The sequence below is a fragment of the Macaca thibetana genome, chromosome 7, assembly GCF_024542745.1.
Source record: "Macaca thibetana thibetana isolate TM-01 chromosome 7, ASM2454274v1, whole genome shotgun sequence".
Taxonomy (NCBI): Eukaryota; Metazoa; Chordata; class Mammalia; order Primates; family Cercopithecidae; genus Macaca; species Macaca thibetana.
Window position 1 is genome coordinate 135,277,976 of NC_065584.1, and position 18,469 is coordinate 135,296,444.

The 18,469-nt window shown below is 36.9% G+C and overlaps 2 protein-coding genes and 1 pseudogene across 3 annotated transcripts in view; 2 read left to right on the forward strand and 1 right to left on the reverse strand.

The window, feature by feature from the left end:
* AP4E1 (adaptor related protein complex 4 subunit epsilon 1) overlaps positions 1 to 18,469 on the forward strand; it is a 90,321-nt gene that overhangs the window by 22,205 nt on the left and 49,647 nt on the right. For both annotated transcript variants that reach the window (XM_050797131.1, XM_050797130.1), the window contains exons 8-13: positions 79 to 152; positions 7,665 to 7,787; positions 7,889 to 7,998; positions 14,269 to 14,408; positions 16,110 to 16,222; positions 16,335 to 16,453. In XM_050797131.1, the coding sequence (XP_050653088.1) occupies positions 79 to 152; positions 7,665 to 7,787; positions 7,889 to 7,998; positions 14,269 to 14,408; positions 16,110 to 16,222; positions 16,335 to 16,453 (679 nt within the window). The remainder of the gene's footprint in view (positions 1 to 78; positions 153 to 7,664; positions 7,788 to 7,888; positions 7,999 to 14,268; positions 14,409 to 16,109; positions 16,223 to 16,334; positions 16,454 to 18,469) is intronic.
* On the reverse strand, positions 6,316 to 7,073 carry LOC126958710 (mitochondrial pyruvate carrier 2-like). The gene has a single exon (XM_050797214.1). It carries the CDS (start codon positions 6,955 to 6,957, stop codon positions 6,574 to 6,576), a length of 384 nt encoding a protein of 127 aa, XP_050653171.1. The 5' UTR covers positions 6,958 to 7,073; the 3' UTR covers positions 6,316 to 6,573.
* On the forward strand, positions 10,829 to 12,338 carry LOC126958700 (DDB1- and CUL4-associated factor 13-like; annotated as a pseudogene).

Sequence of the window (18,469 nt, forward strand, 5' to 3'; positions counted from 1 at the left end):
TTAAAGAGAAGTTTGAAAAACTGTTTTATTGGGTTAGAATACTGTAATTCTACTGCAAATAAAATATCTTTTAAACAGGACAAGTGAATTAATGTATGATGTTCTTGATGAATCCTTACGAAGAGCCGAGTTAAATCACAATGTCACATATGGTAGGTAATATATGTAAATGTTACTCTAATGACTAATAATGTTTTTTAGTATTACAGTTAAATCTGTGTTAGAATGCTATAAATTCCAATAGAACTTTATACACTTATTTTAAGATAGTTCTGTGGATTATTATTTTTTCAAGGTAAGCATTTAACTACTGATAGATAAGAGTAATTTGAACTTATGGCATGTTCTAAATGTTGACCTAAGTTTATTATTATAATTGTCTCTATTGAAAACACATATCAAGTATCCATTTTTTTAATTGATTTTTTTTCAATTATCTAATTGACTGTGAAGATAACTCCATAGATTTTTTCCATATTTGGTAAAAATTCACAATATTCGAAGACAGTTCTTAAATAAATCAATCAGCTAGTTGTCAGATATTTTATTAAATTTCTGTTGTCAGGCCTTATGCAAGGTACTTAGAATACAGCAGTGAATAAAACATTATCATGGGGCTTTTGTTAATGTTACAAAAGAGAATTGCAGGGCGTGGTGGGAGAATATAGCAGCTAGTCTTAAGTGAGGGGAAGAATAAAGAAGGTTGTCCTGAGAAAGTAATATTTAAGAAGATATCTGAAGGATGAATAGGATGTAGACAGGAATATATAGATGTAGAATAATAGTTTACTATTTTATGAAGAGACAATAAATTGTTACATACAATCTAAAAATTAGTAATAGGAGACAAGAGTAACTTGGGGGAAAGGGGTAGAAAACTGAGAAAGTAGCCAAAAAAACTTCCAATTTTAACAGCCAGAGGGAGGGGCTATTCTTTTTGATCAGCCTGAGAAAGCTCAGTGAGGAAATTGAGATACTTGGAGCTATTTAAAAGGTAGAACAGTTTGAATTTTGCATGCTCTGGAGGACAGCAGTAGAAGAGGCACTGAGAGATGTAACTCAAATGAGAAGTCATTTCTTAATCTGGTAAAATATCATGAAGTAGGAGATGAAGAGCATTACTTTTTCTTTGAGATAAGGGTAACCTGTGGACCTTTAAGAACAATGGTTGTAGAAGCGTAGGTTAGACCAGAGGACAGAAATTGAACTGGTTTAACTGAAATAAAAAGTGCTTGACAAAGATGCAGTACAAATAAGGAAAAAGGATTGTGTGTATGAGATTAATACAAGAAAAATAATGCACATGGTAGTGAATTGGGGTGGTAAACTTTGAAGGATAGATTTATGTTTTGCATGTATGAATGGTAATTAAGGTAATAAGGATGCCTTATTAATTTGTTCAGCCAGCATTTATAGTGTGCCTGTGAAACAAAAACTTGATTGTGTTTTAAACTAGGTGTGGATTGAGGAAAGAGTTGATTGACTTATGTATTTCTCCATGTTAAGTGTGGGAGGTAAAGGGAAGACGAAGGTAGACACAGGCCTTGTCCTTATGAGTATATATTGTAATAAACAGTAGATATTATATAGGTTCCTGCTATGCAGTGAGAATAAGGGGCCACAGATATGGATGACCCTTACTGAAGCAGGTGATTTTCTGAGAGAAGATCTAGGAAAGTGTCAGAATTTTTCCAGTAAGTTAAAGTAAGTTAAAATGTTTTGTTTGTGATATAACCAGTGTCCAGGATAAGGGTTTGAAAGTCTTTCAAGAAATTCTGCTTAAAATTCAGTTAAAAATCTTCTTGTTTTTTTCTTTGCAGAAAGTTTTTTTTTTTTAAATGACATTTCAGCTTTAATTTTTTTTTTTTTTGAATAGGTAATATATGCACATGGGTCAAAATTCAAAAGGTACAAAAGGGTGTACAATGAACAGTAAGTGTCCTTTCCACCCTTATCACCCACCACCCAGTTCCCTTTCCTGGGGATAACCACTGTAAAGTTACCTGTTCCTTTTGATTTGGAGAATACTGTATACCTGAGGAAATATTTTTTAATATTTTCCAGTACGACCGTTTTATTAAGATTGCTTGGCCAGGCACGGTGGCTCACGCCTGTAATCCCAGCACTTTGGGAGGCTGAGGTGGGCAGATCACGAGGTCAGGAGTTCACGACCAGCCTGGCCAATATGGTGAAACCCCATCTCAACTAAAAGTACAAACATTAGCTGGGCATGGTGGCGCGTTCCTGTAATCCCAGCTACTCGGGAGGCTGAGGCAGGAGAATTGCTTGAACCGGGACCGAGAGGCAGAGGTTGCAGTAAGCCGAGATCGTGCCGTTGCACTCTAGCCTGTGCTACAGAGTGAGAGTCCGTCTCAAAAGAAAAAAAGATTGCTTAAACCAACACCAACAGTTTGTTTCTTTGCAGGCTCTTGATCCAGTGTTTCACCTCGCCAGAGAAACCTTATAGTTCCTGTTGTTTCATTTCCTTTGTTTAGCTTTTCATTGTTATGCTTTTCCCTGTGTCTGTATTGATAGAGCTTACAACTTATATTGATTATATCAGTGGTAGAGTATTCGCTAGCAATCCTGATACAGATATTTTACCCCTTAAGAATGTTAATTTTAACTGTAAACTTTATAAGGGCAGGGACTGTGTCTCTCTTGTTAACCAGCATATCTCAGTAGCTGGCACTGTGTTAATGAGTAATGTGCTTTAATTGAATTAAAGGAAGAAAAAGTTATTTACTTTATCAGTTATCTAAGTGGGTTTCAGTATTAATACTTTCTATATCATATTTTTATGGAAGCTGTATTACAATTTAGTGTCTAATCAAGAAATTACATTAAAGACATTTGTTGAATATCTGCTATGTGCTAGGCATTGTATAAAGTGGTGTATAGGATATGAAGAAGTATAATATGTAACCTTTGTCTTTAAGAAATTTACAATATAGTGGAAAGATAACTTGTTCTTGAAAGCTTAATAACAGTGTAAGGCAGAATGTGAAGGGATAGTTCAGGGAAATAAGTATTGTAGGAGTTCCTGGGAAGTAGAGATCATTAAGGACCTGAGGGCACAGATAGGGATTTATTGACCTGATAGGACCCTGAAAGGTAGATAAGATTTAGCTAGGCAGAAGGGAGGTTGAAGGGGCTTTTAGGTGGAGGGAACTTGAGAGAAGGTGTAGACATGGGGCTATTCAAAAACAGTTTCAGAAACAATGTCTCACCAGTCAGAAAGGATAATTTATGGTGGGGAGCAGTGGAAAGGCCGTATTGTGGAGGACCTCTCACAACAGCTGGATTTGTAAATCTGGAGGTATGGAAGATTTTTGGGTAGGGTACTGATAACATGAGAATGTCATTTTTAGTAAATTAGTAAATTGAGAGAATTATATAAAATGGAGTACAGGGGACAAAGACCATCAAAAGTATGTAGATAGAAGTACTTTTCCGTTTTTTTTTTTCTCTCACTAACTTCACCTAAAACCCTTGGATACTGTGTATAAGAAACATAAGACTCAAGAACAAGTCAGGCTGGTTAGAGACGTCAGGATACGAGGAAAGAAACAGACGTGGTGGTGCGTACCCTGGGTTTTCTTTTTGCCTCAGGTACCCCAGACTGGGTACTGAAGAGCCAGCAGTCTGGAAATGCCAACAGACACAGACAAAAGCACCCCAAGAAAAGCCTGCCCTCTCTCACCAAAGGACCAAGAAGAAAAGGGAAATTAGCAAGGTAGAAAACTTTTAGACGATGACCCCTCTATTCCATCCAAGCACAGGAGAAAACTGTGGAGCCATCCCCTCCAGCAAAGACTGAGTGAAAAACCAAGATGTCCATCCTCACCAGGTATAATGAGGTGCCCCAACACACCCTCCCTGACCCCCCACTAGAGTGGTGACAGAAGCCCAAGAGGAAGCTGGAATTTCACTGATGCCAGGTGATAAGGAAGGCCCCTTCCTTACACTGTCTGTGGAAGTGACTTGGGAAGTCTGGATTTTTCCCATCTGGGAGTAGGGAGTAATGAGGTACTTTTTCCCTCTTTGCGGCCAGGGTTCGGAGGTGTGGGTGTTAGAGAAAGCCTGGTGGACAGTCAGAACTTCCCTCCCTGATGAGCAATAATGAGGCCTCTCCCTCATAGTATCACTGGAGGCCACAAGGAGAGCAGTAATGAGGTACCCCTCTCTCTCCCAGGCAGGGCAGAATCGGTTGATACTTCCTCCAGCAATAACCAGGAGCCTTTCCATCCCCAGGTATCAAAGGAGACAGAGTAGAGAGCCTGGATTCCATTCCCATTGGGTGATACCCCCCCTCTCCTGCCAGAATAATGTCAGTAGATACTTATTTAACTTACTTAAGGTGAGAGTAAACTATTCTGAGGGATAAGGTGTCAGAAGAACTTCACATTTTGTTTGAGCATACATAATCCAACCCAAAATATCTATGATGAAAATGCAGTGTTATGAATGGTAGAACATTATTAATTTTTAATTTAGTAATATATACTTTGTAGTATTTTAATTAGTACCAAGAGAGTAACCAAGAGTACTGAAGAGTAACCAAGTTCCATGTTGTATTTTTAGGTATAGAAACCCTCAGTTGTGGCCAGGCATGGTGGCTCAAGCCTGTAATCCCAGCACATTGGGAGGCTGAGTTGAGCAGATCACTTGAGGTCAGGAGTTGAAAACCAGCCTGGCCAACATGGTGGAACCCTGTCTCTACTAAAAATACAAAAATTAGCCGGGCATGTTGGTGCACGCTTGTACTGCCAGCTACTTGGGACGCCAAGGCAGGAGAATCACTTGAACCTGGGGGGTGGAGGTTGCAGACTACATCTCAAAAAAAAAAAAGAAATTCTCAGTTGTATTTTACTTCACCACCACAGAGAGGAGACAGCAGAGTGACTGCTCTTTCAATTATGAACTTATGAACAGATATTTGTAGAGTTGGAGAATAAAATGACTTAGATCTAGGTGAGAAAATAATTTTAAAATCCATTAAATTAATTTTCAGCTCAATTATGCCTAAGGAGACTAATAATAAGTGCACTTTTTGAACTATTATTTTTTTCCCATATTGGCATCCCAGAAACTTTATGAGCATCTAAATATAAATGTTTAAATTTTGGATGGGTAATGGCAGGCTTGGGATTAAAACAATTTAATCCCAAGAGAGTTCTTATTGGTAGGAAGCCATAATGAAAAATGTGTCAGTTATGATGGAAAATGGAATATCATCATTTGAAATCTTAGGACTGTCATGGTAGTTCACAATTCAGCAAACTTTTTCTGAAAAGAGGGCCAGATAGTAAGTATTTTAGGCTTTGCAGGTCATGGAGGTTTCTGTTGCATATTCTCCTTTGTTTTTTGTTTTGTTTTTTACAGCCTTTTAAAAATGTAAAAATCATTCTTTAGTTCACAGGCCTATAAAAATAGGATGAAAGCTGGATTTAGTGGCAATTTAAAAATAGGCTGAAGGCTGGATTTAGTGGCAATTTCTCCATTCCTGCCTTATCTTATTAGCCGATTGACAAAGTTCCTCTTTGTTTAGTTTGTCTAGTTCATGAATCATAAAGACAACTTTTTTCACAGCACAGAGTAAAGACATTTTAAAGCATAGCATCTAATATACAAAGCCTCTTCAGGTTCAGCTAACTTAGTCTGTAGTTTTTCCTTTAAAGGCAGTTCTTTTCTTAAAGAAAAATTAATATTTCTGATTTCTTATTTTTTTCTGTCTCTGTTACGGAAGAGGTTTTAAATTTTTTTTTTGTCTTTTCTTTCCATGTAAATTTGAGAAAAAGGAAGAGGTTTATAGAGGTTTTTTCCACAAAATTTATTTGTGCATTAATTGGTAGGCAACATAGTGTAAAACATAGCTAGCTGAATATTCAGAATATATTTTGTACATAAAGAGAATGTCTGGTTATGTTTTAAGCTTTTAGAAATAGAGAAGGAGTGATTGTATCAGGACACTTGATATGCTTCAACTTGTACTAGAACAGTTTTTAAGTGTTGATTCTGTACCTTCACTGTGTCACACTTCTGTTACTGTGATTCCATAGAACATATAGGACTTAATGGCCTCTCAGTGATTTTTCTTTACCATGGCAAAGCTCCAACTGCTTGTCTCATGCTTTTTCAAATAATTTGAAAAGAACTTTAGTGTCCATTTTGATCATTCACTTTGATCATCTGTCATAGTGATGAGACTTTCGACTGTATCAGAAAATCAAATTTGAATGCGTCAAGATGTCTAGTAGATTATTTTATATGCTTTGAGGTTATTTTATTTTATTTTATTATTATTTTTTTTATGAGCAAGTATGGTTTATTATGGACAAATGGTAGAAAAATGTTACTAATATCTATAGCTAAGTTCCTTAAGTCATGTAGAGAGACTGTGATTAAGTTTGCTTTATTTTTCTATTGAATCAAGCACTAGCTACCAGTTACAGTTAGTTTTATTGTGCCTTCCAAATGCACAGTTAGCTTTGCTTTATCAATAACCAAATAATAAACTAGGTCCCAATGGTCATGTCCACATCTAGATTGTTCAGGTGATCAGGAACTCTTTTATTTGTGTGCTTTAGCTTTTAGTTCTTGGTTATATCTCCAAATACGAAAAAGCTGAGAGGCTCCTGCTGTCCCCACAAAGAAATTAACAGCAAACAGACTCCAATTTTTTGGAATAATTACAAGTGAGTACCTTGACCAAATAAACCCTGTAGCCATCAAAACAGCAGATTGAGCTGTGCTAAGTTTTTCTTCAGGTCTGGCCATATCAGCCAATCCAGCACACACCAACCCCCATTTCATAATTGGAGCCCAGAAAAAAACTGTTCTGGGACCTGCTGGATGGTTGTACAACGGCCTGAATTTCTCGGGCAGCATCAGCTCCACTTTATCGAGGAGCCGGTGGTAGGTGGCCCGCAGGCCTCGGGCACCGGCGGCCGACATCGCCGCCGAGGGATTGTGAGCAGCCGGGTGGGAGCGTGGCTCTGTTCTCGTCCCTGGCTGACAACGAAGGGGAGCTAGTCACTTTTCCTTGCCACGACGCCTGGCGTCTGTCTCGCTTTGAGGTTATTTTAAAGAATAGTTTGAAGATGTATGAGTAGTGACTGTATCTTTGAAATAAATATTGGATCATCCTATAAAATGATTATGTTGAAATAAACTACATACACAATTTTGACATGTAAATGGTCAAAACTGTTTGAGAATAAACCATTTTAAAGCATTAAAGGAGTGTGGGAAATATCTTTTTATATAGGAATAATGAATGTATTATTCATGTTGCCATTAAAATGTGAGCTTCTTGAGGGCAGGGTCTTTTCTTCCATCTGTTTTGTTCACTGCTATATTCATAGTACCGAAGCCGTGCCTGGCACATAGGAGGTGTTCAGTAAATACTTTTTACGTTAATAAATGCATAATTATTACCAATAAATATAATTTTAAAAAAAATTGTGTTGTGGTAACCTAATCCTAATAACTGTAAGCCTGAAAACAGTAGTGTTTGTTTCTGTGAAAAGTCCATAAATAAGATTTCTGACTAAAATGGACTTTCCAATTAGTTTTATTACAAGTTCTACAGAAATACATTCTTTTGTTATACCTTACCATGATACTTACCATTTCTGCCATTTTTATTTTTCTTTCTCTAGCTATTTTGTTTGAATGTGTGCATACAGTTTATTCTATTTATCCTAAATCGGAATTACTTGAGAAGGCTGCCAAGTGCATTGGAAAATTTGTTCTGTCACCTAAAATAAATCTAAAATATTTAGGTAAGATTATTGGTTCTTTTGACAGAAATTACAGAGATAGCTTTTGAAATTTGCTGTGTATTTCTTTCAATTCACTTTGTATAATGTGTCTTTGTTTCTAGGACTGAAGGCTCTTACCTATGTTATCCAACAGGATCCTACTCTGGCTCTTCAACACCAGATGACAATAATTGAATGTTTAGATCATCCTGATCCCATTATTAAAAGAGAGGTAAACTGGTATTTTGAATAGTATATGTGAAGTGTTAAAATTTTTAAACATTTTGTTGGTATTCTGTAGAGAGATTAAAGTGGTGGGCAGTGTGTATGTATGCTTGTGTGTATATTTTAACTTTTGGATGTATTCAATTCTTTTTTTGTTTTCTATTTTGAGACAGAATCTCACTTTGTCACCCAGGCTGTAGTGCAGTGGCACGATCTCAGCTCACTGTAACCTCCGCATCCCGGGTTCAGGTGATTCTCGTGCCTCAGCCTCCCGAGTAGCTGGGATTATAGGTGTGTGCCACCACGTGTGGCTAATTTTTGTGTTTTTAGTAGAAACGGGGTTTTACCATGTTGGCCAGGCCAGTCCTGAAATCCTGACCTCAAGTAATCTACTTGTGTCGGCCTCCCAAAGTGCTGGGATTACAGGTGTGAGCCACTGCACCCGGCTTATTTAATTATTTTTACTAAAGTTTAAGTAACTTTTCTAAAAAGTACTATGTCAGTGTCCACAGGAAAGTCTTTAAATTATTAGTTGAAGGAATTAGGTCCAGTCATCTGTGTGGGTTCATTAATATAATTTCGGTCTGAGCATCGTACCAATAGGAGACTTGAATTCTGGTCCCAGGTTTTCCTATTAGTACAATTTAAAATATACTCCTGTTATTGTACAATTTTTAAGATGCAGTTGATGTTAATTAGTGATTTCTCATTATTCTCTTTTATATCTATAACATTAACTAATTCCCTACCAAACAGATAGAAATATTGAAAGAATTAATGAAGATATTCATAAAATGATTTGAACTTCTTGGAAGGAAAGGCTTAATAATAATGTCATCATCATATATGTCTGTATATTATATATAACATATATATAGCATATACTATATGTTACTTATATATATTACTTATGTATATTATATATTATATATATAATCATATATGTCACTTATAATAATAATATACTTCTTTCCAACTTTTTCTTTTTGTAAATTTGCTTCAGTGTCTACTTGGGTGTCTATATAAATATTTCTTTTGATTCTTATGGAAGAAATCATTCAATATCTTCATTTAAAATGGTATATGGGACCTAGTTAAGAGTAAAAAATTTTCTTTCTATTTATAAAAATAGCAAAGATTTAAAAAGAATTTAAAAAAAAATTTAGATTTAGGGAATACATGTGTGGGTTTATTACATGGACATTTGTGTAATGCTGAGATTTGGGCGGCTATTGAACCCATCACCCAAATAGTGAACATAGTACTAAGCAGGTAGTTTTTCAACTCATTCCTTTCCCCTTCTGCCCTCCCTGTCTGCTTTTGGAGTCCCGAGTGTCTGTTGTTTCATCGTTATGTCCATGTGTACCCATTGTTTAGCTCCCACTTATAAGTGAGAACAAGTGATAGTTGATTTTCTGTTTTTGCATTAATTCACTTAGAATAATGGCTTCCGGCTGCATCCATGTTTGATTACATTCTTAAAAAAAGGATATGATTACATTCTTAAAAAAAGAGAATTTACTAAATATCTAAATATCTTAAAAGCAATGAGCTAAGAATAGGAGAGTTTATTGAGAGAACACTATTGCATTAAACAACTATGATTTTTGAAGATTACAAATTTTAAATTTTAAAAGGGATTTTTGAAACACATTTAAAAAAATTTGCCTTCATATATATATTTATTTATTTCATATTTTTAGTAGTCTGAAAATTGTTACATGCCTTGGGTCTGGGCAGTTTGCAGACGTACTAATTTCTGTGTGTAGACATCCTAGAAAAATAAGAAGGCTCCAAGAGACTGTAACAAATAGTTATACAGTGCTTCTACTTTAACAGATACAGAGCACGCATTTCCTTTGTATAGTTGAGTACTAAGTTGAACAAAGTTGACTTAGGTACAGTTTTTTTCTTACTGCTATATGGTAGTCCCCACTTATTTATGGAAATATGTTCTAATACCCCCAGTGGATGCCTGAAACCACAGATAGTATTGAACCATATATATATTTATATATTTTCAATCGGATAACCAAGATGGCTACTTAATAACTAATGGGCTGGTAGCATATACAGTGTAGGTGCAAAGGGATGATTCATGTCCCAGATGGAGTAGGATGGTGCAAGATTTTATCATGCTGCTTAGAAAGGCATGCAATTTAAAACTTATGAATTATTGATTTCTGGAATTTTCCATTTAATATTTTTTGGACTCTGTGGGTAACTGAAACCATGGGAAGCAAAACCACAGATGGGGGTTTGTAATATTGTTGTATTTAATAATTATACTTGCACTTAAAAATGAGAGTCAAAGGGAAAATAGGCGACTTTTAAAATTATGAAGGTTGATCTGTTTGATCCCTTACCTGCAGTGAGATGAGTGATTTGAATTCTTTGAGGAGATACTGAGTATCCTTGGTGCCCAAAGAAGGCACTAAAGTACTGTCTTCTCAGTGCTGTTGTCACTTCTAACCTCTATCAAATAATACGGTGAGAACTTTGGTCCTTGGATGTTTGGTGATCTGTAGCTTGGGGTAGGATTCCCTTTTGCCTGGTTGTATTACGTCTCTTATATACAGGAAGAGAGAAGGTGAGAAGGAGCTACCAAATCTGAACAGAAAAGACCTCTGGCAATACAGTTTGTAACACTAAACCCCATGCAGTTCTGGAAATGCTATATTTCATGGTCTTGGAATAGGAGATAAATTTGATGTATGTTATCTAAAACTATATAACATAATTTGGAGTCCACAGGGAGCATGTCTGAAGCAGCTCCATAAGTTGAAAGCTGTTGATGGGGTGGCCTATGTACTTTTAGATTTAAGTGGCATTAAACATTAACTGAAACAGTTTGTAAAAGAAGTCGAGCAGTGGGCAGAACTCCTAGCAAAGAGCTCATGGAGTCCCGCCAGAAGAGGAACCAAGATGAAGATGAAGATACCGAGCCGGAATCTGGACAATTATGTCCGTGAACCCAAGTTGGACTTCCAGAGAGTTCCAAGAAACTATGATCCTACCTTACATCCTTTTGAGGTCCCACGAGAATATGTAAGAGCTTTAAATGCTACCAAAATGGAATGAGTATTTGCAAAACCATTCCTTGCTTTGCTGGATGGTCACCAAGATGGAGTCAGTTACCTTGGCAAAGCGTCCAAAGAACCTGGCTACTGTCCTTTCTGGGGCGTGTGATGGAGAGGTTAGAATTTGGAACCTGACTCATCAGAAATGTATCCGTACAATACAAGCACATGAAGGCTTTGTATAAGGAATATGTACTCGCTTTTGTGGGACTTCTTTTTTCACCGTTGGTGATGACAAAACTGTGAAACAGTGGAAAAAGAATGGACCAGGCTATGGAGATGAGGAAGAGCCATTACATACAACATTAGGAAAGACAGTGTATACTGGGATTGAGCATCACTGGAAAGAAGCTATTTTTGCCACATGTGGACAGCAAGTAGACGTTTGGGATGAACAAAGAACTAATCCTATATCTTCAATGACCTGGGGATTTGACAGTGTAAGTAGTGTTAAATTTAACCCAATTGAGACTTGGGAAGTTGTGCGTCTGACAGGAATATAGTACTGTACGATATGAGGCAAGCTGCTCCTTTGAAAAGGTTATCTTAGATATGAGAACAAATACAATCTGTTGGAACCCTGTGGAAGCTTTCATTTTTACAGCAGCAAATGAAGATTATAACTTACATACTTTTGATATATGTGCACTGGACACTCCTTTAATGTTCCATATGGATCATATATCTGCAGTGCTTGACGTGGAGTACTCGCCCACTGGGAAAGAGTTTTTGTCTGCTAGTTTCAATAAAGCTATTTGAATCTTTCCTACAGACAAAAGTCGAAGCAGGAAGGTATATCACACAAAGTGAATGCAACATGTTATCTGTGTAAAATGGACTTCTGATAGCAAGTATATTAAGTGTGAATCTGATGAAATGAACATTTGCCTGTGGAAAGCTAATGCTTCTGAAAAATTCGGTATGCTTACATCATGAGAAAAATCAGCCAAGGATTATAACTAGAAATTGAAGGAGAAATTTCAGCATCATCCTCATATAAAACGTACAGCTCGTCATCGACATCTACCAAAATCTATCTACAGCCAGATTCAGGAACAGTGCGTCATGAAAGAAGCTTGTCAGAGAAAGGAAGTTAATCGTATTAAACACAGCAAGCCTGGATATGTGCCAATTGTGTCAGAGAAGAAGAAGCACATAGGGGCAGTTGTAAAATAATTGGTATTCCTAACAATCCTGATGTATAATTATTTGTTACTTTTGATTTGAGAACTCTACAAATAAAAGTGCTGGGACTAGATTAATTGCATACATTTTGGTTATATGTATTGAGCTTTATTGTTGCTCCTTTTAGCTGCCCTGAAAAATGATCCTTAAAGGTGGCCTAGTTGATAAGACTGTCTAACTGTTTTATCCTTAATCTGCATTCTTCTTTCATTGAAGAATAAAGTATTTGCAACTAACTCATTTTTTCCTGTTTTAATTACAGATATACTTACTTTCTCTCTGATCTATTGTTATAGACACTGCACATTCAAATTGACATTTAAGACCAAACATCGCTTATGTTATCTTTAATATATAACTTTGAATAATGATTACAATGATGTTTCTTCCTGTGATTCCACATAACATTTAGAAGAATGATGTCAACTTTTTATAACTGAATGTATTTCTAGTGCTTTACTTATATTCGGCTTTTTAACTCTTACAAAACAATCAGCCTGCATTTATATAACTTTTATAAATAATATAATTTGGGTCGAGTTAAGATAATAAAGCTTTCTTTCACGTTGAAAAAAAAATCTTTCAAAATATGTTATCCTTTGTGCTTGAAGTCCTGGCTATAAGGATTGAAAAATTAGAACCCTAAATATACTGAGCAAGTTTGACAAATATGTGGAAATTATCTTGCAGCTAATATTGCTGATCCTAAAACACCAATAAATGATGCTTTCTCAGTATTGCCTTTGGACTTACTGATTTCTGAGAGTTATATTTTCAAAACCTTAATCTAGAGCTGTGGAAAGCCATGCAAATGGGAGCTTACTCTGGTATTGGTCTTCCTTCATCTTATTTGAAGCAGCTAGAGGTATATTCCTCAGCACTTAGAAAGCAGCTGTAGCAGCTGGACACTGTGGCACACCTGTAATCCCAGCACTTTGGGAGGCCAAGGTGGGCGGATCACCTGAGGTCAGGAGTTCGAGACCAGCCTGGCCAACATGGTGAAACCCCATCTCTACTAAAAATACAAAAATTAGCCAGTCTTGGTGGCAAGCTAAGATTGTGCCACTGTACTCCAGCCTGGGCTACAGAGCGAGACTCCATCTCAAGAAAAAAAAAAAAAAAAAAAGAAAAGAAGGAAAGCTACAGGCCAGGCACAGTGGCTCATGCCTGTAATCCCAACACTTTGGGAGGCCAAGGTGGGAGGATCACTTGAGCCCAGGAGTTCAAGACCAGCCTGGGCAACATGGTCGAACCCCATCTCTACAAAATAAGAAAAACTTAGCTGGGCATGGTGGCACATGCCTATAGTCCCACCTGTTTGGAAGGCTGAGGTGGGAGGATTGCTTGAGCCCAGGAGGTGGAGGTTGCATTGAGCTGAGATTGTACCACTGCACTCCAGCCTGGGTGACAGAGCAAGACCCTGTCTCAAAAAAAAAAAAAAAAAAAAGTAGCTATAAAACAGTTCTTCCTTGATGACTAAGATTTTGAACTAGGCTTTGCTAGGCTTTGGAGCATTTGAGCCACCATCCTTTGTCCATCCAAACAAAAGCTGTTTGCCTGTCTTCTGTTGTTTGGAAAATAGTCTGCTGTCTTCTGTAGCATGGGAAATAGTTTCCAAGACTAGATTTATACACACATACATACACTTGCATATATACACACCCATAGCTATAGGTAATGTATATTTAAGGGTTGTTATGTTTTTAGAAAATATATATCTGTTGTATTTGAACTTTTTAGTCTCTAAGTATTCTGTCATGTAAAGATGCCAGATTGTGATTATCTCAATAGAAAGCTTATAGACATTGGAATTGATCATAAGTCATTTTTTGACAATAGTTTTACCTTTCTTAAGCTTTTCATTGAAATTTGCATTTCTTACCTGTTAACTGGCTACCCAGTAGATCTCCATAAAAGTAGAAGAATCAACTGTATGATCAACCTTTATGTTACTGTACTCATTGGTGTTATGCGTAGTTTTATAATGTTTTTAATTTCTCTTCTTTAAATAGACTCTGGAACTTCTTTACAGAATTACTAATGCACAGAATGTAACAGTTATTGTCCAGAAAATGCTTGAATATTTACATCAGAGCAAAGAAGAGTATGTCATCGTCAATTTGGTTGGCAAAATAGCAGAGCTGGCTGAGAAATATCCTTTTATTTGGAACATGAGTCTTAAAATAGTAACACGGTGACTTTAAGATGATTGGTATAGATATGGTCACCTGAAGTTGAGTTCAGAGACCTAGCAATACTTTTTATTCCTGATTTTCAAGCCTCTTGTCAGAAAAAGGGATTTGTGTAGACCTCTTAGGAGATGGCCTTTTTTTTTTTTTTTTTTTTTTTTTTTTTTTTGCTGGTTTCTTTTATTCATGTTGTCAGTATTTTGAGCAGGAAGATAGAGGAACTTTTATCCTCTTTATTCCTCTTTCAGTCCTGCCTCGTCTCTACTTCTATCTTGATTTCTTTTCTGAGTAAAAGTTCTTGTGTTTTGGGGAAAGCGGAGGGTATGTGGGAGTGGTCAGGATGCTAAAACTTATCCTTTATTGTTTTATGCTGGAAATTGTCACAATTAAGTAGTTGGGAACTCTATTAACATGTTACTCTTCTTCAAGTTTGTTTCTTAAAAGTCAGAAGAACTTTACAGGTCATAAGGATATTCCATTCATTAAAAAACATTACTGTTTAGGCCGGGCGTGGTGGCTCACGCCTGTAATCCCAGCACTTTGGGAGGTCGAGGCGGACGGATCACCTGAGGTTGGGAGTTTAAGACCAGCCTGACCAACATGGAGAAACCCCATCTCTACTAAAAATACAAAATTAGCTGGGCATGGTGGTGCATGCCTGTAATCCCAGCTACTAGGGAGGCTGAGGCAGAAGAATCGCTTGAACCCGGGAGGCGGGGGTTGCAGTGAGCACCATTGCACTCCAGCCTGGGCAACAAGAGCGAAACTCCATCTCAAAAAAAAAAAAAAAAAAAAAAAAAAGTGAAAAAAAGTTACTGTTTAATTATAAAAAAGAGTGAGTGAATACTGTTAATGAAATTATATTGGAAATTACTTAAGTCTAGTTTTGTCCTAGTCAGTACTATAACTCTGGCCAGTAGAATGATAGAACTTTAGAACTGATGAGGAAGAGATTAGAAAAGAGGCTGAGCACCTGTAATCCCAGCACTTTGGGAGGCGGAGGCAGGAGGATTGCCTGAGCTCAGGAGTTCACGACCAGCCTGGGCAACACAGTGAAACCCTGTCTCTACTAAAATACAAAAAAAATTAGCCGGTGTGGTGGCATACACCTGTAGTCCCAGCTACTCGGGAGGCTGAGGCAGGAGAATTGCTTGAACCCAGGAGGCAGAGGTCACAGTGAGCCAAGATCGCACTGCTGCACTTCAGCCTGGGCGACAGAGCAAGACTCTGTCTCAAAAAAAGAAAAAAAAAAAAAAAAAGGAAAAGAAAAGAACAGATGCTAAACGATTTGTTCAAGTAGACATACCACAGTATTTAGCTTCTTTGAAGTGAATTATATTCGTTTTTGAAGAATATAGTTTTCCATTATTTGCATCTAGTTAGCTGGTTTGTTTCTTTCAGTTATTTCACATTTATTTATTGGATGACTGTTTTGTGCAAGTGTGGTGCTAAAGTGACAAACTCAGTTTATTAAGTTTATTAAATAAGCTTTTACTGAGTACCTATTTCACATAAAACTGGGGTATGGAACAATTTATGGCAGAGGTTAAAGGTAAAAATGCCATACTAGGATGAATTGGGGTTATTATTTTAAAGGTTGCTACAGAAGGATAATTTTAATAAGTAGCATTTGGAAGTGTACTTGTTCTTAACACTGTGGACACATATGCTCCTGATAATGCATGGTTTATTCAGACAATGAATGCTGTGTTTTCAGTAGGAGGAGATGTAATGCATCCTGATATTCCCAATAACTTTCTGAGACTACTAGCAGAAGGTTGGTAGACTATTACATTCTGTAAAGTAAACATTTTAAAGTTAAATGTTTTTATTACAGAGTCCTTAGATAAGTTTGTGGAAATTAAAATGGTGTATCAATTTCTCTGTAGGTTTTGATGATGAAACAGAAGATCAGCAATTAAGACTCTATGCAGTTCAGTCTTACCTCACTTTACTAGATATGGAAAATGTGTTATATCCACAGAGATTTCTTCAAGTTATGAGTTGGGTGAGCAAAGTACATTAAATCATACATTTTTAAAACATTTTTTATACAAACCAAATGTTAACATATTTCCTTCAGAAACCATTCACTTCTACTCAGCTAACTCCTTCAGCTATTAGTTTTTCAAATGGCCACCATCTATCACTTAACTATTTGCTTCTCTGTTTTTTCTCTCTGCCATCTCACTTGTCTGGTCTTTTACTTGTCTCTTTGTGTTTACAGTGTTTTGTTGTGTTTTTTATGTGCATCCGTGTTTGAATATTTGAATACTCGTTTATCTCTACTATATTAGTTTTTTTAAAAATAAAAAACTATTTTTTAAAAATAATCTATAAATTATTTTAACCAAATAGAAAGAGGTTCATCTTTAAGAAGCATTTTCTAGGTGCCAGGCACAGTGCTGAATACTTCTATTATTAACTTTTTTTTCTTCTTCTTTTTTATTTTGTTTTATTTTTTAAGTTCTAGGGTACATGTGCAGAATGTGTAGGTTTGTTACATAGGTAAACGTGTGCTATGGTGGTTTGCTGCATCTGTCAACGCATCACCTAGGTATTAAGCCTAGCACACATTAGCTCTTTTTCCTAAAGCTCTCCAGCCCCACCACCCTCCCTGATAGGCCCTGGTCTGTGTTGTTCCCTTCCCTGTGTCCTGTGTTCTCATTGTTCAGCTCCCACTTATAAATGAGAACATGTGGTGTGGTTTTCTGTTCCTGTGTTAGTTTGCTAAGAATAATGGGTTCCCAGCTTCATCCATGTCTCTGCAAAGGACATGATCTTATTCCTTTTTATGGCTGTATAGTATTCCATGGTGTATATGTACTACATTTTCTTTATCTAGTCTACCATTGATAGGCTATCTGTGCTATATTAGTTTTCTTATGTTGCATAACAATGTTACCGCAAACTTAGTGGCTTAAGACAATACAAATTCATTATCTCATAGTTTCTGTGGGTCAGGAGTCCAGGCATGGCTTAGCTGGATTCTCTGCTTAGGGTCTCACAGAATTGCAGTCAAGGTGTTGGCACCTTGCAATCATCTGAAGCTTGACTGGTAAATAATCCACTTTCGAGCTCATGTGTGGTTGTCAGAATTCATTTTCTTGTGGCTGAGTTTTTGTGACTGAGGGTTTCACTTTCATACTGTCAACTGTCAGCTGTCCTTAGCTGCTAGAGCTGCTTTCAGTTTCTTACCATGTGGCCTACCAACAGGGCTGCCTGCTTCATCAAAGCCAGTAGTGGAGATCATTTTTTTTTCAAGACAAAGGTCACAATTTTATGTAATATAATCACATGTAATTGCATACAGCTCATCACCTTTATGTATTCTTTCTTGTGCACATAGGTGAGTGTTTCTTTAGGGGAGATTTAGAGAAGTGATATGGTATGCACATTTTAATATTTTATAGAATTGCCAAATGTCAGCATGTTAGCTTAAATTTTCCCCAGATTTTCACTTAAATTTTTTCTTTTCTCATCTGCAGAAAAGTTCAAAGACTAAGATATTAAAATATACTTTTTATTTAGCTTTTTCAGTTAAAGAAAAATTTTTTTTTTTGAAACAGAGTCTTGTTCTGTCACCAGGCTGGAGTACAGTAGCATGATCTCGGCTCACTGTAACCTCTGCCTCCTGGGTTCAAGCAATTCTCCTATCTCAGCCTCCTGAGTCGCTGGGATTACAGGCGCATGCCACCACTCCTGGCTAATTTTTGTATTTTTAGCAGAGATGGGGTTTTGCCATGTTGGCCAGGCTGGTCTCGAACTCTCCACCTCAGGTGATCCACCCGCCTCAGCTTCCCAAAAGGCTGGGATTACAGGTGTGAGCCACCGCACCCAGCCCAGTTAAATACTTTTAACTACATTTGTTTTACTATATCTGCATCTATAGGTATATCTAGGTCTACGTATATACAGTTTGTTTTGCTGAGCTGTTTAGAATTGAATTGCAGACATTGTGGCACTTCACCCCTAGAACCTCAGCGTGAATCTTCTATGAACGACATAACTATAAAACTGTTAT

Coding starts and splice junctions, on each gene's coding strand:
- LOC126958710 (XM_050797214.1), bottom strand. CDS start 6,957: ATGTCGGCCGCCGGTGCCCGAGGCCTGCGGGCCACCTACCACCGGCTC.